Genomic DNA, 23,230 nt, shown 5'->3' with positions numbered 1-23,230 from the left:
GGGTCTAGCTGGAAAGGTTTCCCTTGTGTGAAATTATGTTAAACATCTTAGAGAGCCACCGGCTCCTGCCTCAGCTGGGAGCAGAACAGGTCAGGTCCCCTGGGTTCCTGGCCAATGGCCTAACCTGTTACATAATCCTGCTGCAAGCTAAACAGAGATCATGGATGGCCGGGCAAGGTTTCCAACTCGAAACAATCGAGTTATACTCTAGATGTGTGATAATGATGACAATATTTTGGTGGCTGGGGCAAGATTCTTACAGCAGAGTGCACTCTGAGGCTGCAGATGTTAGTTAGCCATAGGATGGATACAATTAATGAATTACTGATGTATTACAGAGCTGAGCCTGCATACATGTGAGGCGGATATTAGAAAATAGTCTAGTCCCCATTTGCAGTAATTGCACTCTATCTAATTTATTCTTATAATCGGACTCATTTTCCACATTGATGGATTATGTTTTTTAGGAGATGATGGCAATGTTTCCCCACAAACGTCAGATTGTGCGGCGCACCAGATGATTGATTCGCAAACAGGAGGTCTGAAATAAATTCTGCTCTTTCTCCTGCAGACTGTGCGTCATGGCTTTCCATATCAACCGTCCTCGATGGCTTTTGACCCCGTGCAGAAAATCCTGGCCGTCGGGACCCAGACTGGAGCTTTGAGGCTGTATCCTTTTTTTCTCAGGAAAATGAAAACGAAGAGAACCAGTCAAGGGTAAAGCTTTTTAGATGACTCACACACACAGACACACACAAGTCTTCTTGTGATATCCTTGCCTCACACATCATATGACCAAAACCACCCGTTCAGCATTACACAAGGTTTAGGGAATTCACAAAGTAAGTGACCTCTCTTTGCCCCCGGTCGTCCAGCACAACAAAAGGAAAGTCCGTACCGCGTAGAAGGAAGTGTAAGGCTTAAGAGTTGCACACTAGCGACTAGGATGTGTTTCTGTGCAGCCTGCAGCCTCCTTCTCCTGGAGCACCCAGGCTCATTAGTGGTATCTCTGCAGTAGCATGTGGTGGTATCTTAGCTCCTCAGCCATATGCCGAGGAGTCAACCTCATCAACTGCGCTGCCTGCTCTGTGCCAGGATGCCACGTCGATGTGCTGTAAACATCACTGGACCTGCACAACACACACACAGCTATAGTCATGCTGCTCACACTTGTATGTCACATTTGTATTTTGTTTACACTCAAGGATAAAAGCGTGTGGGGTTTTTTTTGTTTTTTTTTTACTGCTAATCGAGCAGTTTCCCTGAAAGAGTCACAGAAACAAAACTGCCCTTTGATTCAAGATGACTAACAGGAAACGTTCGTGTGTCGCTAGCAGATCCCAGGTGTATTATTGCCGGTCAGAGTTGTAAAGACCCAGCTGTGGCACATAGTGGTGTCCTCCTGAAGCCAATCAGGAAATAAGAACATATCCAATAGCCACTCGGGGCCGACACCACTGAGAGCTAATGGGAGAAACCTATTTCCCACTTGACTCATAACGTCGGTAAACATTTTCCCTAGGTGTTAATGTCCCAATCTCTAGTTTAATTTCTTCACCAATGCCACATGATGTCACTTTTGTAAATTCGAATGAAAAACACCGGTGTGATTGACAGCTAATATCGTCAAGGAGGTGTGGAGTCTGTGAACTTCTGATTGCACGTCAACATGGAGTCGGTTAAATCCCAAATCTCCATGAACTTGAGTAGAGGAGTTCAGATTCCTGTGGGTCACATCATGACGTTGTGTCATAACAAGCGCCCTCATGTGAAAAAACACCCCCAGTCATGGAGGACAGATACCGGATGAACTAGGACTAAAGGATCTAATCTAACTCAATAGTAAATTTCATGATTGTTATTTGATTTGTAATTTTTTATTTATAAAAGGCCAGGTTCAGCTAAATATTCACTCTAAAATGTACAACCACCATTGAAACATGAACTTAAGCATTTGAATTATACTTTAACTGAAACAATCAAAAGTAAAATACAAACCCTATACACTCAGATATGCTTCATAACATTCATCCTAAATTGCAGGCTTTACAATTTGCAAACACAGTTATTTTAAGTTACACTTTTCATTAGAGAATGACTTATTCTTCAGGCTTTAGATGAACAGTGGTCTCTTATTGTTTTGGTTATGAAATAATGCAGTACTTACTCAGGTTTGCATCTTTCCACGAAAACTCTGCTGTCTCATCTGCTTAAGTAATAATATTGTGAAAGCAGTGATAATAGGTATGAGCCAAAAAGTTGTTGTTTTCCGCTATTTGATCGTACCCAGGTCGTGCTGTTTACAACTTGTCTTTAGGGTTGGTCTGTTTGCGTATAAACACAGGGTTTCCCCCTTTGTATTGATATCCTGCTTGGGAGGCCCATCTGCCTTATTTAGGTTTTCATTAGAGGTAGCGCCGTCCTCGTCTTTATCCACTCCACAGATTAAGAGAGCGATGTGTTTACAGGGCGACTCCCAGAGAACACACACACTGCTTCCATGTCCTAATGTGCAAGGTAGAGCTGATGGGATTACTGTCATTCAGGCAATTGGTCCATTTATCAAAAGACAGGCTGCATCGATCCCCCTCATTGCCCCCGGAGTTTGGAAACGCTGCCACAGCTCAGTAGACATAAGCTCAATGAGGTGTCTACAAGCAATAAATGTCTGCTTTTACAAGATCTGTCTCTACTACAGTGTTCTAATCAGTCTGTTACTGTAGTCACTCTGCTGCTCTTTCCAACACGTGTGCCGTCAAGTTTTTGGTCTTAACAAAGCGAACTCACCCTGGCATGATTTGAAAAAAATCGTCGCAGAATGCGGTGGAACTTTAAGATAGTGGAGTTCTTCTTTCTGCCGTGCGTTCTTTGATTTCTAAACGTTGCAACTCAGTATTTTAAGGGAAAGTTTTTAATTTCAGTTTGCTTGTGAAGGCTGCAAGTCAGAAGTTGAACATCTGATACAGACGCACATCCTCTTGCTGTTTCACACTTCTTGACCGAAAGCTTTTGAAAGTCTACAGAGGAAATTATTTTCTTCGTTTTTTTCTTCGATTAAGACGACTTCCTTCCTGACTTGATGGTAATCAGCTGACTTGACTTGAAACTCTGCTGATGTTGAAATGGTGTGGTGAACCATCCTGGTTCACCAATAAAGTGTTGGGTGTTTTTGTGACGTCTTAAACGCTCACAAACAAAGTGGAAAGTGGGCAGGGCCAAAAGATGAGAGACAGTATGTTGTAAAGTGCATGTATACCGCACCAATCGCACATAATGTACAAGTCAAGTCAGCTTTATTGCCATTTTCTGCACACAATGTACAGAGGAATCAAAAGCGTTTTGCCCTTAATAAGCTAAAATAGAATTATTAAAAGATAAACATAATAACAAGTAATGTTGAAAAATGAACTGCATGTACCTTCAGTTCAGCTCAGACCTTCATTGTCTGTATAAATTTGGTTTGCAGCAGTGGTTTAAAAAAAGACACGAGACAAAATTCAGTCACAAGAAGGGTTTCGGAAGGTTCAAATAGAAGAACGAGTGACCTGTAAAATAAAACCATCGCCATTAACAGCAACAGAGAACAGATTTATAAAAATATAATACAATAAAATAATACAATAGTGGTTAACTTTAAATGTTGGTGATTTTTGTTGTTGTTTAATATTATTATGATGATAGTTCTGTCTTATATTTAGTCTTGCTGCATCCTACATATGAAAACAGGCTCTGTGAGGCAATACTATCAGACCTGACTGAGGGTGTGTTTGTGTGTACACACCAGCATTTTATCAGTGACACTTGGTCTGAGGCTTGAAACTGCAACGCTAATTCCGCACTTTTTAGACCCACTCGTAGGGGGGGACGGGGAGCTCATTCCCAGAATGTAAACAGTGTCCGCCATCTTTGCTAACAGTTACGCTAACAGGACCAAGTGTCACTGGTGGGCACGTAACAAAGAATGAAGATATTTCTAATGTAAACAGTGGCTAAGTTATGCTAACAGGACCAAGTGTCACTGGTGGGCATGTAACAAAAGAAAAGAATGAAGATATTTCTAATGTAAACAGTGTCCGCCATCTTTGCTAACAGTTATGCTAACAGGACCAAGTGTCACTGGTGGGCACGTAACACAGAAAAGAATGAAGATATTTCTAATGTAAACAGTGTCCGCCATCTTTGCTAACAGTTATGCTAACAGGACCAAGTGTCACTGGTGGGCACGTAACACAGAAAAGAATGAAGATATTTCTCAATATTCTCTGAGGTTGGGTGGCACAATTTTAATAATACAAAGATAAATGCTAATTGGTGAAATATTCCTTTAAGTTCATATTTGAGAGGTGAAACCTTGGCCATTTTTTCTTGAAGGTGAATGTCCCAGTGGTCAATCTGATTGTTTGCTAGCAGCAGCTAGAGTGACTAACATGAAAGAAACTATCTTATTAGCGAATTTGTCATGCGTCTTTTGAAATGTATATGACCAACAGATGACGACATGCTAATCTCCATGTTGAATGTTTCGTTCCCCTCACCACAAGATGTTTTACTACACGTAAAGTCACAGTTGACTCAGCTTCCTTTGCTCGCACAATCTGGGAACAGCGGAGGAAATCACTTAAAGGGAAATGTGTAGTTGACAGACTGCAGGTCACCGCGTGTGTGGTTTTGTACCTGTGGCTTGCAGCAAAAAAAAAGTTTTTTCTTGTGAAGTGTGTGAAGAGGAGGTGCTCTATTTAACCGCCACAGTTCCAGAATCTAGTTCTGAGGTACGGTGTGGTAATTTCCTGCTAACCTAGAAAGTAGCTTGTCTCTGCAGTGCCATTAACCTACATCGTAACAGAACCAGTTCACTCACTCACCTTTTTACATTTACATACACTAATGAGTCACGGCTCGCAGGAGAACAAACGGGCCGGAACAATGTTAATGTGATTCTGCTTAATGTCAGAAAAATATGAATATTACATACAACAGCGCCGTCGATCTCCAGACTTCTGCTCTGTTTTTATTTATGAGGCTCTTCAACAGACTAAATGACTCCGACTCCTCCACTGCGGGGACGTGAAATCCCATAATAATTCTGACAAATGTACAGGAGAGCGCGCGGGGGCCCAGGAGTTAAAGCCGGACAGAAAAGGTCACGGGTGAAAGTGAGTTCAGCAGCCGACAGCTTTCGACTGGCGCCCGACTTTAAGTCCATCCTTCAGCAGAAGTGATGCCCACGGTTGAGTGTGTCCTGAAACGTGCTCCTCCTCAACTCCACCCGAGTTTGTTTAAGGCACTGAGGGATTGTTTGATTACAGCTTGGTTAATCCTGTTAACACATACACCGTTGTGCTCTGTCAGCTCAAAATGGACACGTGCGGATCTGTGTTTGGAACATTTTTAAGGCATAAAAAAAACGTGTGTGTGTGTGTCTCTGTGTCTCTGGAGAAGGCCTCTCTCTGATAAGATCTTGTGCCGCTTCCTCCTTTTGTGCTGGTGTGCGTTTCTTTACGCACAAACTGTGTTTAAAGGGATTACGGACTAGTTTAAATAGACAACCGTTTCCTGATTACACTGCCTCACTCCTTGTCGGTGAAAACTACTTGGAGCATTTCACGAGACACAGTAAGCCCTTCTCCCCCCCACGTAGCACTCTCTCCTCCGTTTGCCATTGGTGTCATTTCGGTTCAGCCCGAGGCCCGACGTCTACTCATGGCTCAATGGGCGGCGCGTTTATTTTTGAATGGACAGATTTAGCAGGCTCGGGAATCTGACCTGAACAAAGTGGGATGGAGAGAGGTGAGAGTTAAATTAATCATGCTGCCATCACACTGGCTGAATAAATAAGGCAGATTTTATTTATAACTCCCCACACCAGTTCGATTTGTTTCATGTTCCTGCCAACTTGCGTTTAGTGGCAGAAATGAAGAGCAGAAGGACCTTTTTATATGTGTTTTTGATATGGAAAAAAGAAGTAGTTGGATTCAAATTTTTCTTTGACTGAGCCACTTCTTAGCTTTGGCCGTGCCGGCGTGGAGTGCTACTGTCAGCATGAGAGCGGTGCTGCTGTCATCCAGCTGCAGTTCCTGATCAACGAGGTTTGTTGTTGTTGTTGTCGCCGCCGCCCGTCCTTTTACTTGTTTGTTTTTTTCACCTCCTCCTCACACATTCTCCTGCTTCTGTCTTTGATTTGTGACACACATATCTCCATAATAGCTGCTAGTAATTATGTGCTTATTAGTCTCTGCAGTCGCGTAGCACAACCCTAATGCTTTGTGCGTCCTCATGGTAAACTATGCTTCTGGCCCTTCCCTACAGGGGGCGCTGGTGAGTGCCTTAGCTGATGACAGCATCCACCTGTGGAACCTGAGGCAAAAGATCCCAGCCATCTTGCATTCTCTCAAGTTTAACAGGGAAAGGTAAAGTAATGTTTCCTTCTTAAGGCTTTTCTTTCTTTTTGTGTGAACAGCCCTCACAGCTGTGGCCACACACACACACACACACGCCTCACTGTTTATTAGCTGTTTTATTGCCATCACTTCATAAAAAGAATGACTCATGCTATTCTGGAGTAACTAGGTTTTCCCCTTTCATACCCAACTGGAAATGTAAATCCCGAATTGAAGGTGAATTTTTACTTATAACGTAACATTTCCTGGGAATTTTATCTTTAGCTGCTTAAGTTTAAGGTGTTGTGCAAGTTTAGAGAACAGCGTTTCTTAAGTGTTTGATAAGGAATTTGCTGAAATTTTCTGCTGATTTTATTTCTTACTGTGAAGCACAATTCCCTTAGATCTTGCAACAGGGAGTTGACCATGGTTCATTGTGTCTTAACTCCCCCAGTTAAGCATATTTAAAGCTGCATAATTTTTCATGAATTGTGCGATGTGTATATATATATATATATATATATATATATATATATATATATATATATATATATATATATATATATATATATATATACATATACATATACATATATATAAAGTTTTTATTACTGTCCCTCGGCTCCACAGAGCTTTTCAATTCCTTTAGCTTTTTAGTTTGGTTTTCCAGCCTGGAAAATGATGCATTCATCTGCAAACAGCATGCATACTGTATGATAACATGCAGTGATCAATGAATATGGCAATCTGTGGCAGCTTCTCTCAAGGAATTAAGACATAAAGTTAAAGCATAAGTTGGTTTGTTTATCCTTTAAAGGAAGAAAACAACGAGTGGAAACTGTAAATAAAATCTCCATATATATAGGCAAATAAATACCACTCCAGATCACGCAGGTAGAGACCAAAACACAGCTTAAAGGACCGTAAACACCAAACTCATCCGAACGATCTGCATCATAAACTATATGCTGATAACATATCGGTGATATTTGTGTTTTTATTTTGTTTCTTCAGTGTCACGTTATCACCAAAGTCACTGACCGGAGCTTTAGTTCATGACGTCGTGAGCGAGCGCATGCAAACAATCACAATAAAACATCATGTATTCCCTTTAACTCTGTGACTGTGTCGCCTGACTGAATGTTTCCTCCTAGTCGTTGAGATAACGCAGCATTATTTACTCTGCTCTTCCCTCCCCGCTGCTCTATATATAGTAGTCTGACTTCATTAGTATGACACAGAGCACGGCCCTTTGTAATTAAATCTTAGTCACTCGGTACTGCTTCCAGTTGGGCCAGCGTGATTAGGGACATGGTTGACTCTTTGATAGCGGTGAGTCATGAGATAATGAAAAGCCAGCGAGTGATGGATCCTCATCTTCCCTTGCAGAATCACATACTGCCACCTGCCCTTCCAGAGCAAATGGCTTTACATCGGTACGGAAAGAGGAAACATCCATATCGTCAACGTGGAGTCCTTCACTCTCTCAGGCTACGTCATCATGTGGAACAAAGCCATCGAACTGTGAGTCCATATTTGTGGGTTTTTATTTTAAAACTCACAACAGAACCAGAAGGAATATGGATACCTGTGTTTGCAGATTCAGTGCGTCCTGTGAGTTGAGGAATATGGATACCTGTGTTTGCAGATTCAGTGCGTCCTGTGAGTTGAGAATACTGTAGCTCCGATCATCAGTGTGTGTGTGTGTGTGTGTGTGTGTGTGTGTGTGTGTGTGTGTGTGTGTGTGTGTGTGTGTGTGTGTGTGTGTGTGTGTGTGTGTGTGTGTGTGTGTGTGTGTGTGTGTGTGTGAAGGCAGTATGGAGGTGGCGATTGTGCCGTGCCAGAACTTACTCGTTGAGACTCCTGGAGGTGTTAAGTTGCCCGATTTAACGGCCCGATCTGCGATGGGAAGTGCCCACTTGATTGCCCCTGTGATTTTCCCCGGTGTCACACATGTAAACACCCATTGTAAGGAGCACAAGGAATTTCCTGCGGGAGGTCAGATCCGCATGTTCTCCCCGTGTGTGCTTGGGTTTTCTCCGGGGGTTCTCCACATTCCTCCCACAGTCCAGTGAGGTCCAAATTTGGGGATTAGGCAAATTGGACACTAAATTGACCATAGGTGAGAGTGAATGGTTGTTTGTCTCTATGTGGCCCTGTGATGAACTTTCGCCTTATGTCAGCTGGGATTAGCACAGCTCCTCCCCACGACCCTCCTGAGGAGGATTAAGCAGTAGGAGATGGACGGATGGACCTTACAGTGAAATAATAATGGAGACAATGGCAGCTAAAACCGGAAGAGGAACATACTGTAAATCTGATAGATTGATCGGCACAGATAAATTGAAATCCAATCAAATCTGCGAAGTCGAAAGTGCCAACATGCTAAAATCCCATGAAACCAATAAAGATGAGCAATAAATTCTGCCGTCTGACTGTGAAAAGGATTACAGTGGCTACAGTGTGAAATTTCAAACATAATAATCTCAGCAGGAGAGTTGTCTGATCTCTGATAGAAGCATCTTTTTTAGCAAACGTAATGCCTCATACTTTTTTGTCCCTGCACAGTTGTTTTACATTTCCCTGCAGTGGAAAGCACACACACACACACACACGTATATACTTATGCTGATTATTGTTTGAGTAAAATGGGGTGTGCTAAAAACCATATTTAATGCTGTTTTAAAGGAAAAGAAACAGAACAGGATGCATACGGAACACATAAAATGATTATTGTTATTGTACATTATATATATAGATATTGTATCACAGTCTGGAGTTCATATTCCAGTCCGTCCCGGCCATTTAGTCATCTGTTCATCTTCGACTGTATCGACTCATCAGCAGCAATGAGATCATAAGCCACTGGAGCCAGACCACATTCAGAGGCAGCAACACTTTCTTTAGGCCAGACCTTCACTTCCTCCGTGGCCCTTTGCTCGGTTGCCACGGTGATGCTGTCTTCACGTACTGTAATCTCTCATAGACCCTCATGTGACCCTGCGCTGCCTCTCTGTTTGTGTGTGTGTGTGTCTCTCTCTCTCGTATGTAATGTCTCCTTCTGCGGTGCACTGATGCACATTTTCATCTTTATTATCTTTGTGCACAACCAGAGACTGTCTCCTGTTATTATTATTTTTTGTTTCTTCCCAAATTGCCTCCCTATCTTCCTCCCGTTCTAAAAGAAATGACGTTACACGACATGTTGGCAAACAAATGCTCTTCAATTTCTTCTTGCACAGGTCCACCAAGACACACCCAGGGCCTGTCGTACACATCAGTGATAACCCCATGGACGAAGGAAAGGTAGAGTGACCTAACACAGAATTTACACATGTCCGTCTGGATTACAGCTACTGGAGAAGGATGGCAGAACATTTTACAGCTTTGTAGAATCGTAACGGTTTACGTGGGATTTTATTAGAGATTCATTATGGATTCATTAGGCCCCGAATGTGTGATTGCACCTGTTACATCATTTCTCTGTGTCCTCAGGGTTACCATCAAAATCAGTGAGGAAAATGGTGAAAATACATACACAATCTGGTGAACTGGAAGACAATTACTATATGATTTTATGGCTATAAATAGTCGTGTAATAGTTGTTTTTTTATGCGTCATCATTTTGGACATTACGCTCTATAATTAGAAAGTGAATAACTGAAGAAAATAATGTGCTCTGAAACTGTAAAGAAAGTGCTGAACCTTGTGTAAACTCCGGGCTCCAGGTACATGAGCAGTGTGTGGTTTCACAGCAATCAACTGAGCTGCGCTTTGCCTCTCTTCTTATTATTGCAGCTTCTGATTGGATTTGAGTGCGGCGTGGTGGTGCTGTGGGACTTGAAGTCCAAAAAAGCTGACTACCGCTATACTTACGATGAGGTAAGACGTTATTCCACTTCTGCTCCGTGCTTACAAGGAGGCTAGTAAGTTTGTCTATGGTTGTTTAAGCGCGATGTTGTGATTTGTGTCCGACGTGTTCAATCACTTACTTCACATGGGAGAGAAGAGAAGCTCAAATATTTAGTCATAGCGGTTTCTGTCAATAGCTTTGAGATTTTAGCCCCGGGACCTGGTCTATCTCACCTTTCCAGTGGGTCAAATACATTAAAATAAAACAGATTTGTAGATAATAATATTAATAATAGGTAATATTGAATATTTTGCTTCAAGAGGATGAGAATGATTTTGACAAAGTGAGGAAATGAGCACACATTAGCACCACTGAAGCATAACTCTGCTGATATAAGACACTTGTCTTCCTGTGAACTCATCCAATAAAAACATAACAACAGACAATGACTTAATCCCACACATACAATAAAGTCAATTCTGATTCTCATCAGTCCACTGAAGTGCTTAAGGCAAATAACACAACAATAACATTAATCTTCTTCAAATATTTTCACATTTACATGTGTTAGACAATCTTATAAATCACACTTTCATAATATTTTTTTCCATGGTTGGGCACATATTTCTTCCATAGCCAAACCTCGATAATACAAATTGTTGTAATATGTTATAATATATTAATAAATAACATCCCTGATAGACACTCTTGCATTTGAGAGATGTCATTTTTCTGTAAAACCAAATGTCTTGCTGCTGCTGCCATAGATACTCAGAGAGAGTGAAACTAATCCATGCACACATGCAGTTTACTTCAGATTTGTTCACTTTTCCTCATACCCAGTGTTTTTAACAAGCTAGTTATTATTTAAGGCATATGTCACCTGCTTTTAAAATCTACCTTTTTCTCATTATTTCACATTGATCTGCCACACAAGGTTTCTCTTGTTATGTACATTTTTGTATCACACTCTAATCATGTGCTGCTGCTGCTGCTGCTGTTGTGTGTCTTTCAGGCAATCCACTCAGTCGCCTGGCACCACGAGGGTAAACAGTTTGTTTGCAGCCACTCAGACGGCACTCTGACCACATGGAATATACGAGCCCCAGCCAAGCCTGGACAGATCATCACACCACATGGTTAGAGCTGTTATTGTGTACACACACACGGTCGTGCAGTGTTCATACGGACACATAATATTCAAGCATTTTGAAGAGAAGCCACCAATGTTTCGTGTGTACATATACGGGATGCATGTGTATGCAGTGTGGAAATGAAAGGTTCTGATATTTGACCTCCACCAGGTAAGCAGCCCAAGGATGGAAAAAAGCCAGAACCATGTAAACCGATCCTTAAGGTGGAGTACAAAACCACGAGGGCTGGGTAAGTGTGTTGGACTCCACCCATCCTGTCTCTTAACTGTCTCTTCTTTGAATCCATATCCTGCACTGAAACTGGCCTTTCCTGTTATTCTGTCACAAAAGCATATAGTGTATAATGTAGCAGGTCAGACCAGTTGTTGCCAGTGTCCTCTCCATGGGTGTTAAAATGGATTCTTCTTCACGTGTAATTATTTTAAGTGCTTTGTTTAGTTGTTGTCGTTTAAAAAACAATTTTCATTTTGAGATCGGTGAAATGAATCGGTCGGACGTTCCGCTGTCTGAGAATTAGTGAGATTTAGTGACGTCTAATGGTGAGACTGCAGATTGCAACAAACAGGTTTTTTTCTTTATCAGGGATCTATTGTGGCCTTCACATACCAGAATGGGTGTTGACACTTTTTATCACAACTCTGTCCACTCTCTGGCTTTTCCTCTCCCCTCTTTCTTGGTTTATGTGAGTGGAGCCGTTCACGATGTTTGTGTAGTAAGTACTAGCTTCAAAATGCGAAACATGAGTCCATTCTGGCTCAAAACCTTAAAGGAATATTTGCATTTAGCTTTGTATAACTAGAATAGGGGTAGTATTTTTGAAAAATTGTGCTTCCCAACCTCAGTTTCCCCTGCTTTGAGAAATATCTTCATTATTTTCTTTGTCATGTGCCCACCAGTGACACTTGGTCCTGCTAGCATAACTGTTAGCAAAGATGGCGGACACTGTTTACATTCTGGGAATGAGGTTCCGTCCCTCTACAAGTGGGTCTAAAAAGTGCAGAATTAGCGTTGCAGTTTCAAGCCTCAGACCAAGGCTCTGAACAAGTGTCACTGGTGGGCATGTAACAAAAAAAAATTAAGATATAGCAACTCAGGGGAAACTGAGGTTGGGAAGAACAATTTTTCAAAAATACTACCCCTATTCTAGTAATACAAAGGTAAATGGAAATCGGTGAATTATTCCTTTAAATATGTATAAAAGGTTAATTGTAAGGCTATGAAAACTTAACTTATACACTTATACAAACATTCTCATGGTTAGTATATTCAATTTCTGCTAATAAACCCTTCTAAATGTTGCACACTGGACATTTTAACACAGTTATCGTCAGCTGTACTAACTTTGTTGTGTCAAGGTTACACATTTAGAAACTTTCCAATAAAGTTTTTACAGTTTTATTGAGACGGATCTAATTATCTTACATTTTTTTTCTCAGGTATTAGAGGACAGGGATTAATATAGTTGCAATTGTGATTTAAAAAGTAGGCTTCTCCCATGGTCGGGAAATGGGGTCAAATCATTTCCAGATAAAGCTCAATAGTAACATTTTCACGTCCCGCTTCACTCTTTTTTTTTTTTTACTTGATTAGACTTTAAACTGAAACGTATTGGAACAAACAATGACAGTGTTTTTGTTTGTGTTCTGGCGATCGTCAGGGACCCATTCATGGTTCTGTCTGGAGGTCTGTCCTACGACACAGTGGGGAGGAGAGCATGTCTGACTGTGATGCACGGAAAGAGCACTGCCGTCCTGGAGATGGACTACCCCATAGTGGACTTCCTGACGTTGTGTGAAACTCCATACCCAAACGGTGAGCTGTGATATTCCGCCCTGCACCGGTAATGTTCGTAGCCTAAAGAAATGACATCATCATTTTCATGTATTTATACTTTTTGCTGTTTTGTTTGCCAGACTTTCAGGAGCCTTACGCCGTTGTTGTCCTGCTCGAGAAGGATTTAGTTGTAATAGACCTTGGACAGATTGGGTAGGTATTTTTGGTGGCTAATTATTAACATGTATTAACCATTCTTCATTCATTGATTTTTATTTTTAGTCATGTTGTATCATCTGGTGTGACGGTAAAGGCTCACATAATTCACACAGTCACTTATGTCTGTCTGCTACCACTCCTATACTTTTAAGGTCCCACAAAAAGGACTCAAACTTTGTTATCACAGAGTTAAATTTACATTTCAGTGAACCATTATGCTTTTTCCCTAAATCTTATGAAAATGCACTCTTAAATCTAAATTGTTGTGAAACCATTTCCTTACAGATACCCGATATTTGAGAATCCATATCCTCTGACTGTCCACGAGTCACCAGTGACCTGCTGCGAGTACTTTGCCGACTGTCCTGCTGAACTTATTCCTGCACTTTACTCCGTCGGCAGCCGACAAAAGAGGCAAGGGTACAGCAAGAAGGTGAGTTATCGTTTCCCGTAATGTGTACTTTCATTTGATTTTGTCTGCCTGCAATGATAGCATAACAATGTTTTTCTTACTGTCAAAGGAATGGCCGATTAGCGGAGGAAACTGGGGCCAAGGCACACAGAGTTACCCGGAGATCATCATCACAGGGTTCGGCATTAATCAATGAATAAATGATTATAATGTAACTTTGAATTGTGTTCACACAGTAACCTTTGTCCTTTGTCAATGTTTTCTTCTAAAACAGGCATGCCGATGGGTCAATTAAGTTTTGGGATGCCTCTGCATGTGAGTAGTTGACTAAAATGTACAGTTTTGTGCACCAAATCATTAGATTTAGCTGAGAGAAAATTATATATAAGTGAAGTGTTATCAGTGCTGCTCCACATTGCCAGATAGTCCACATTCATAAAGATCTTACATCAGTCCTTTTGTCTTGAATATTGAGTATATTCTAGATTATAGTCTTGGAAATAAAGAGAATAAAAATTCCAATATATAAAGGGTCCAAGAATTATATTGTGCTGGCATTTCGTCATATCTTCCTTTTTTTTTTTTGCACTTCTCAAAGTGATGCTGCAAGTGCTGTACAAGCTGAAGACTGCCAAGGTGTTTGAGCGGGCTCGTGGTAAAGAGGAGAAGTCGGGCGCAGATATCGTCGAAGAGGATCCGTTCGCCATCCAGACCTTGTCGTGGTGCCCCGAGAGCCGGATGCTCTGTGTGGCCGGAGTGTCTGCCCACGTCATCGTGTACAGATTCAGCAAGCAAGAAGTCACCAGTGAAGTTGTCCAGGTGGGTACGATACAATCCTCGACAGCTGTGGTTCATCTTTCGTGTTTCAGCAACGGGCAGATGTTGAACACGAGTGTGCATCTGCCCTAGAGCAGCGGCGGCGAATGATCGCATGATGAGAGGAGTCGACAAGGCGACAATAACAGGCACTGTTGCTTTATTTATGTGAATGTCCAGCAATGATGTTTATGAGAGAGTCAGAGTAGAGCTCCCTCTTTTGAGACACTGTCACGTCTGTCTCCAACAACCTCTCAGACCTTTTTACTTCTCTGGTTGAGACGTTTTTGAGAGGAGTACTGGAGCTTTTTAATTGGGTTGTTGAAAAAATTGTGATAAATGATCTCTTATCTTGTGCTCAGCTCCTGGAGGTGCGGATGCAGTGTGACTTTGGCGACGTGGACTCTCCCGATCCAGGTGGGGAACAGACTCCCACCTTACCGGTGCCAGGCGCTTCCTCCAGCCCTCAGGAGGTTGAACCTCCCACTCTGCTCTCCACAGGCAGCAACTCCTCTGATGGACCCCGGGACAATATACCCTGCCTGCAGTATGAACTATGATATTAACTCGTTTTATGTCGTTGTAAGGCAAGCTGTCTCTAAAAACTGACACAAACAGAGATGTAGTCATCCATTAAATCAAATCCTCAATCCTTCCACGTCAGTACACCAGGGGGAAATGTTCCTCTTTTAGAAAAATATTAAAAATGATGTAAAGACAGTTTGACAGTTAAAGGGTGGAAGAGGGAATAACAATAGTAACAAAAAATGATGACATCGTCCGTGTGGCTCACCCAACGGCCTGGTAATGTATTCCACTGTAAACCATCTCCTGCTGTCTAACCCTGCTGTGTGTTTGATGTAGGGTGCGGAGCTCCCCGCTGAAGCAGTCTCCAGGCTACCAGGTGGAGCTGGTGATCCAGCTGGTGTGGGTGAGCGGGGAGCCGCCGCAGCAAATCACCAGCCTGGCTATCAACTCCTCCTATGGCCTGTGAGTATCTACAGAACAGCACGCTTGATATTTTGACATAAGGTCACGTCACTAAACAACTGACAGCGGTGGTTGCCCGTCCAGAAGCAACGACGCGGTGTATTTCGACACTTTTATTGCATCCTCCTCTCGTCTCACAGACGGCGGTAACAAAGCGTTTATGCTGTGCACTAGAGCTGAACATGATTCTTTTTCAAATGGCTAATTTACTTGTTCATAATTATTATTAGTTCTGTGTTCCTTGTGCCAATTTAACAAAATAAAAAAATAAATAATAGATGTATTCAATAAATTCAATTCAACTGAAGCTTGAATTAAAAAAAGAGGCAATTATTGCAATTAGGGCTGAAACAATTACTCGATTACTAAATCAATTGTCAACTATTTTGATAATCAATTCATCAGTTTGAGTGTTTTTAAGGAATTAAAACAAGTTTTCTCATTTTTTTTTAGCTTCTTAAATGTGAATCTTTTCTGGTTTCTTTGTATTATTTTTGGTTTTTGGACAAAGCAAGACACTTGAGGACATCGTCCTTTCAAACACATTTTCTGACATTTTATGGACCAAGCGGTTACTCGATTCCTCGAGAAATGAATCGACAGCTTGCTCGATTATGAAAGTAATCATTAAGTTTTTGGTGTCTTATAAACTTATGAGGGTTGCACTGTTTTGTTGATGACACAAAAATAAGCAACCATTAAATGATTCAATCATCCATATGTCGTAGAAGCACTGTTTAAGAGGCAAGAACAGCTTCTGAATCCTAACTTCCTCTGTGCCCCTCAACCCCCCTGCGTGTGTTTCAGTGTGGTGTTTGGAAACAGTAACGGTCTGGCTGTGGTGGACTACCTCCAGAAAACGCTGCTCCTCAACATGGGCACATTAGAGCTGTACAGCCCGTCGGAGCCTTACCAGAGGCAGCCGTGCTCCCCACGCAAAACACGACAGCCCTCTGGAGGTGAGCTGCACTCATTCCACCGTCCGCTCTCACCGCTAAATCCTCGAACTGGCCGACCTTAACTCGCATTAATCTACTTGGAAATCAATGAATCTAAGCCTGTACTTCATTGTGTTACTCAACACTGTCTTGGTCGTTAGACGTGGGTTAGAGAGGCAGGGCTGACACTTGGCAGACACCGTTACTTCGCGCCATGACCATCACCCCCTGCTGTAGCTCCTCTCCCTCAACAGGGGGCAACGCTGACAGATTGTCCATCTGTTCACTTGGCGCATGCGAAGACACGGCGGTAGAGCACACTTGTGAGAGAGCGGTGCAGTCGGAGTGAATGCTGCATCGCTGCTGCTCTGCTGCCATAAAATTACCTTTTGATTTGCTTCAGTGATAAAACAGTGCTTGAGCCTTGTTTTCTTGCTTGTGTTCGCCTGGACTTTTTCTGCCATAATCGCCATCTTGTCAATCACTGTCTACGTTAATTCTTAGACTCAAGGCTTGTGAAACCAAAGGATGAGCAGATATCGGCCAACTTCAGTGGATAGGAGCAAAATATCATGTTCATGCTTCCATTCAGTAGATCGTTGTAATGATTCTTCTTCATGCGAGCAGAGTATTTGTTGGACAGGCGAAGCATTGTGTTTTTAAAATGGCTTTTTATGGCTCGGTGCTAGTAGAAGTAAAACAACTGTATTAGATGTCAGTATCGGTAGATTCTCAAGGTTGTGATATTAGAAGACAGAAAAAAAAGACCATTTGTACAAACTGTATGAATGATCTGTAAGTCAACAAATCCACCATTTCTGCTCATATTTGTGTTCTGCTCACTGTCTTCACCCTTCATCTCTCTTTGTGATTGGATGTCAAGACGATCCTAAAGTGCCATCTTACATGTCCAGACTTTCTAACCTTTATACTAAGTCTGTGAAAAAACTACACTCTCCTCACTTGAGTAAGTCACGTTTAATAAATGCTGAATTTACTCCTTCCTAGAACACGTTTTATCCGCTAAACCCTTTCCTTCTTTCCTTTTCCTCGTAGTTAAGTTCCTCAATCCTAATGTGCACCACCCAGATCCATAAAGCTCTTTATTTACTTTTTTTTTTAAACACCAACAGTGAGCTGTGTAGAGATTCTAGGTCTTGAGGGCTCTGTAGCAAAATCACGTAGTGTCTTCTCTTATCCCTGCCTCCGGTTTTACTAGACAAACGGTGACACCTTGAGTCAACAGATGTGTACTAGTTGTATGAGCTTAGGTGGGGCTTCTTTAACACACTGTATAGGTAGCTGTACCCGTCTTTGTTTAAATAGCTGATCCTTAATTATGTGCCGCACAGTGGCGATTGCTCGAAGACAGCAAGGGATGCTCAGCTCCCTCTAAAATGTCGTCAAATTACGTTCTGTGTTGTATTTACATTTCAGTACTAAACGTGCGCAAGAATGCGATTAGAACGTGTCACTAGTTTTGCTCAGAATTATTCGCATTAAAACCACTTGCTCAGCTTCCACTGTTCCATATCGGACGACACGGTATAGGATTTTTTTATTTTTACTTCGATGAGATCGACTAATGTGGCAAATACGTCACTTTCAGGGAAGCTCAGCTTCCACGACAGTGGATGTGGGGGTGGACGGACGCGGAGTCTGGGCTTCTGCATGATGATTGGAGGAACTGTCTGAAAGGTGGAACCAGTTTTTGACAGCAGAGCCTTTTCCGCCTCATGTCAGTCATGTCAGTGGAAGTCTGTAGATACTGTAAATAGCTGGTCGTTTTTCGTTTGTGCATACACACTGTAAATGAAAACACTATAATAGCATCTCAGATTTACATAATTATTGCATTCCCTTGCTCATGTTGTTCTTTTGCAGAATTTCTGTATAAATAATGTCGCTTTTCAACCGGGTCGACTCGCCTCGCCTCGGCACGGTTAAGTTCAGTTTTTTAAGGTACTTTTTTTAGTACCTGCCCTGGCGAGGTTCCAAGCGAGTGCAGTCACAGGAAGAGACGTCCGACACGAGAATCAAGCCGTACTGTAGATCAGTTAAAAAGACTTAACAATCCTAAAAACGTGGGTTAATCTCCAACAATTACCAGGGAAATGTCTAAAATCTCAGTATTTAATGGAGGAGTCTGGTGCATTTAGTGTTTAGATACTATGTCTGTGGTGGAAAACCAATCTGTGCTGTGGCGAGTCGAGGCGAGCTGGGACCATAGTGGAAAAGGGCCATAAGTGGGCCATAAAATGAGCTTCCCCTGTTTCAAAGACCAGCAACCGCCACTGATGCTGCACTGTAGTAATTGATTTATCTTTAATGAGGGTTTATAATCCAAGACTAGGATTTATTCTGTAATGTCTAACCGAAACCTGTGTGACTCCCACAGCACTTTGCGATTCCGTTGATGGATCGAACGCCTCGGAGGATCGCTGCAAATCACCTACGTCAGGTGAGCATCAGTGTATGACGACGATGATGTGAAGCTGATCCTTGTCTTATTTCACAATCCCCCTTTTTTGAACGACTGCCGTTTGCCACTCAGGATCTACCTCTCCATGCAATTCAGATGAAGAGCGAAAGCAGAAGTTCATTGAGAAGGGTACTGTACTGTCCAGAGCTGCATGTCCACCCCTCATTTGCCGCGTTTGCGCTTTAACGCAGTGAACCTGACAATGTCTTTTTGAACCTTATTTCCAGTGAAGTTGAAAGGCAGACGCTTTTCCAAGACGGTTGCCAGTGACTTTGGTACTGTATCACCTGACTGTTATTCTTCTCATCACTCACTTTTTTCCCCCTCTTTCTCTCTGAATGACGGCGTTCTAACCACACTGTGCCTTAATCCTATGCAAATCTGAAAATCTATGCCAATGAAACAAAGAAGTGCTTTTATTTTTTTATTTTTTTTACTAATCACATGGTTTGGGGTTTTATTGTTGATGTATGAAATCAGAAGTGCATGACTGTTAATATACAGATTTTCTATGCAGAGTCTTGACATCTTCTGCTGTTGTTTCGACACAACTGTACATGGACATTAGTTTGATAAAATTGGCTGATGATACTTCTTATTATTTCCTGTTTCTGAAGCATAGAAAATCTGCTCTCTTTATTGCACTAATGTCTAACAAAATATAAATGCGGTGTATACGTGATTTATTTTTTTTCCTCCTTGATCGTAGACACGTGCTGTGTTTGATTCTGATTTCCAGGGCTTCACTTCAGTGTTAACTGTTTGGCTACTGCCACTGATTTTCCCCCACCTTCTTCCCACTCTCTGTGCATAATTATGTTGACTGAATTATAATGACTTTATTCCTTGACTGCCAAATGCTTTGTTTGACATGATTAGGTTATACCGTAGGTTATCTGTGACGCTTCTCAGCCTCATTTGTATTCTCAGGTTTTCACTGAGGGTGGTTTTAAACTGCAACAGGCAAACTTTTGGACCGTTACTCTGGAGACTGCCTCCTGGTAACAAGCAGCAAACTTAAACACTTCGATAGATCTAGTTAGAATCTGAATGTTGCACAGTCTGTGTACAGTCAGATGTACACTGTATGTATCTTCTGAGCAGTGATCACGCTCCATTTAAATATGAATCAAACCGTCGCAGTTTTGCTTCTTAATTTAATTCTTAAATAAATTACATTTTAGCCTTTATTCTCTCCTCATAAAACGGGGGTATTTGTTTCTGTTGCAGCCAAGATGTCACGGAAAATTAGCACGTCAAATGAGCAAAAGCCAGACCTGGGTAAGCCAAAAACTAATTACTTTTTTTTACAGGAGGTCATCTTTGTCCATTTTTTTGTCCATCCAAAAAAAAATCCTATGTTTAGAATTAAAGGTCCAGTGTGTGAGAATTAGCAATTTCCCAAGCACGTCACGGAACTACCGTAACCACCACAGCCTCACATCCACTCTCTGTCCCTAAATCCACCCTCACACACTCACAGACAGTGAGGGCTTCTGTCAGTGCTCAATGTGTGAGGGCCCTCTTGTGGCCATTTTTTAGCACTTCATGGCCATTTAGGCATCTTTGGAGACTTTCTGGCTTGTTACCACCAGCACGGCACGGTTAAGTTGCGTTTCCACTAAAAGTTAAAGTTAAAAAGACTTAACAATCCCAAAAATGACCAGGGAAATGTCTAAAAGTCTGGTGTATTTAGTGACAGCTCTGATGATCGTGAGCAGCATCACAAACCCTGCCACTGTATTTCAGTGTCAGACGGAGTCTGTGTTCCGTTCATGGAGGAAATACTGCACAAATATTCAGATTAACTGATTCTAATGATTCAGTTACACAACAACTGCTTTGCAAGTCACCAGTCACTCGTTTGTTTGTGTGTGTCGCGTGTAAAACAAAGTCACGGCAGTTTCATGCAGCCGTGCAGTGATGACTCCGCCCATGTTGAGTAGGTACTATTTTTGTGGTGGAAAACCAACCTGTGCTGAGCTGGGACCATAGTGGAAAAGAGCTAAAATGCTGCCTCAAACTAGCAAACTAATCAACAACAAACCAAGATGTTGACATTACAAGACTAAAAAAGTAATCAGATATATGTAAGAATCTGCTCTTAAGTTTATTGTTCCCCATAATGAGGACATTCCCTCTACCAAGTTAAAATAATGTGGCCCCTCAAGCTCTTGTCAGGTGACATCATCAAAGTCAGTGTGGGTTCAAGACTTAAGGGTTTACTGGAGGACCTTTCAACTGGCCCTATGTGTTGTTCCCCTCTCTCTTCTTTACTGGTACATGCGTCGGGTTTGTGTCGTAAGCTCAGGCCGCTGTAGGAACACGTCGGCTTAAGAAAGTGGCCTCCACAAAGCAAGCCCCTTACCTTAAGTACATCAGAAAAGGCTTATTCTAAGCCCTACCAAACCAAAGATTACTATATACACTTAACCCAAACGCATTTATGGGTAGTTTGATCATTGTCTGCCGATGAATCGTTTTATAAACGTCGCACGCTGGACCTTTAATTTAGCGTTGCTGGTGTGATCTTGTGCTGTGCTGTTGAGACGAACGCTGTCTCTTGTGTGCTCTGTGAGCAGAGGACAAGGTCCAGCCCTCCCGCTCTCCCTCGTGTAGGAAGAGCATTAATTGTATGAACAGAGGCAAGGCGGCGTCCAGGATGAGCCAGAGGGCACCGTTATGTAGAGCCGAGTCGGCCCCCGACGTCTGTGAGTGGACCAGCCATGGTCTGTGTTGGGCTGAAGTGGGATAACTGGTACTAACCCCCCCCTCCCCCCCACCACCACCACCACTGCTGGGGCTTGATGTGTAATTAGTTAACATATAACACTAATCCTCTCAGTGATTTTATTTATTTATTTTCTTTTTTTTGAGGCAGATCCACTGGCTTGACTGCACTCTTCGCTTTTCTTGTTCACAGCTTGAGTGAGGGAGGGGGATGTCGGGCGGGGTGTTCATGAGCCTTCCCTCTGTGTCGCAGATCTTTGTTCGGCATCGCTGTCAGCGCAGTATAATGAAGCATGGCATATTTATTGCTCCTTAAATATCAATTGAGTCACTGCAGTGCAACTTCTCACATTGACAATGTTGTTGTTGTCAATGTTAGTTGCAGTTCATACAAATTGGAACCCATTTGAATAAAGATTGCACCACTGAATTTAAGCTGTGCCAGAGGTGAAGGGCTTTTATTTTGTGTTAAGTTTTGATTTCCTGCACTGTTTCACTTCCATGAAAGATACAGGCTTCCGTAAACTCATGGAAGCACCACGTGGATAGATTTTGAGCTGGTGGATTCCCCTGTTTTTGCTTTTTTAAACTTCCTACTCCTTTCCACTTCAAGTGAGTTGTCTTCTTACGCTTCTCCCCTCGTTATTTGTGCTCACTCCTCTTGTCCAGATGCCAAGGACGTCTCGTTCACCCGCTCACGCAGCTCGAGCGTCACCAGCATAGAGAGAGAGTCTCGAGAGGTCATCTCCTCCTTTCACTTCTGCGAGAGTTTCCCCAGGAAGACGGACACCATGGTCAGCCCGTGTCTGCTGGTGGGAACCACCCAGGGCTCGGTGATGATGGTTGCCGTCAGCCTGCCGCCCGGTGGGGACCAGAGGATGCAGCAGCCAGTCGGCGTCTCCTCCTGCGGTGAGTGATTGAACTGAAGACATAGCAGGTGTGAATGCAAACACAGGTGAAACATACAACAATACAGAGTCGTAGCCTTTTTTGAAATCATGCTTCCCTCATGGGGAAGTGGTGCTAAAGAGGAAAATAGAAATCACATTTCTTTCTTTACTTACTGCCATGTTGTAGTAAAACAGAATTTAAACACTCATGTAAGTGAGTTTGACAATGGCAACATGCACCACATCAGTATACTTTATTTATTTCACACACTTAAATGCACAAAATCTAAAAAGTGTGGTCACGGTAGAAACCTATTAGGACTGACAGCATATGAAAACCACACATAATACATATACTAGATGAAAGTATAGACCTTTATCATTTTAAAATATTGATATTAAACGTGTTGGATTAACTAGGGCATTAAAAAGGAGAGTAAATTCAGCCTTTGTTTCCTGTGGTAGATCATTCATGTGCACAGATATGACACAAAAATCTAATAAATGTACATTCTGATTCTGAAATGATCTGATTACACAATTATTTTAATTTCTTTCATTGGACACAATTGTTACAAGGCATTTTACTCATTTTC

At 42.1% G+C, this 23,230-nt stretch overlaps 1 protein-coding gene across 4 annotated transcripts in view; it reads left to right on the top strand.

Annotated features, from left to right (window-relative positions):
- Positions 1-23,230, top strand: part of stxbp5b (syntaxin binding protein 5b (tomosyn)) — a 30,818-nt gene that overhangs the window by 1,735 nt on the left and 5,853 nt on the right. Inside the window, exons 2-24 of one of the 4 annotated variants that reach the window (XM_044047303.1) lie at positions 572-669; positions 6,005-6,086; positions 6,307-6,407; positions 7,767-7,901; positions 9,620-9,683; positions 10,176-10,259; positions 11,246-11,369; positions 11,535-11,613; positions 13,042-13,196; positions 13,298-13,370; positions 13,662-13,809; positions 13,898-13,965; positions 14,063-14,103; positions 14,387-14,607; positions 14,967-15,151; positions 15,469-15,594; positions 16,402-16,553; positions 18,931-18,993; positions 19,087-19,143; positions 19,242-19,289; positions 20,245-20,295; positions 21,597-21,725; positions 22,414-22,653. In XM_044047303.1, the coding sequence (XP_043903238.1) occupies positions 572-669; positions 6,005-6,086; positions 6,307-6,407; positions 7,767-7,901; positions 9,620-9,683; positions 10,176-10,259; positions 11,246-11,369; positions 11,535-11,613; positions 13,042-13,196; positions 13,298-13,370; positions 13,662-13,809; positions 13,898-13,965; positions 14,063-14,103; positions 14,387-14,607; positions 14,967-15,151; positions 15,469-15,594; positions 16,402-16,553; positions 18,931-18,993; positions 19,087-19,143; positions 19,242-19,289; positions 20,245-20,295; positions 21,597-21,725; positions 22,414-22,653 (2,524 nt within the window). The remainder of the gene's footprint in view (positions 1-571; positions 670-6,004; positions 6,087-6,306; positions 6,408-7,766; positions 7,902-9,619; positions 9,684-10,175; positions 10,260-11,245; positions 11,370-11,534; positions 11,614-13,041; positions 13,197-13,297; positions 13,371-13,661; positions 13,810-13,897; positions 13,966-14,062; positions 14,104-14,386; positions 14,608-14,966; positions 15,152-15,468; positions 15,595-16,401; positions 16,554-18,930; positions 18,994-19,086; positions 19,144-19,241; positions 19,290-20,244; positions 20,296-21,596; positions 21,726-22,413; positions 22,654-23,230) is intronic. The other 3 variants (XM_044047304.1, XM_044047305.1, XM_044047306.1) reach the window with 3 other exon arrangements.

The sequence above is a fragment of the Solea senegalensis genome, linkage group LG16 (genome assembly GCF_019176455.1).
Source record: "Solea senegalensis isolate Sse05_10M linkage group LG16, IFAPA_SoseM_1, whole genome shotgun sequence".
NCBI lineage: Eukaryota > Metazoa > Chordata > Actinopteri > Pleuronectiformes > Soleidae > Solea > Solea senegalensis.
The sequence above is the reverse complement of the archived record's forward strand: the minus strand, read 5'-3'. Positions and strand labels throughout refer to the sequence as shown.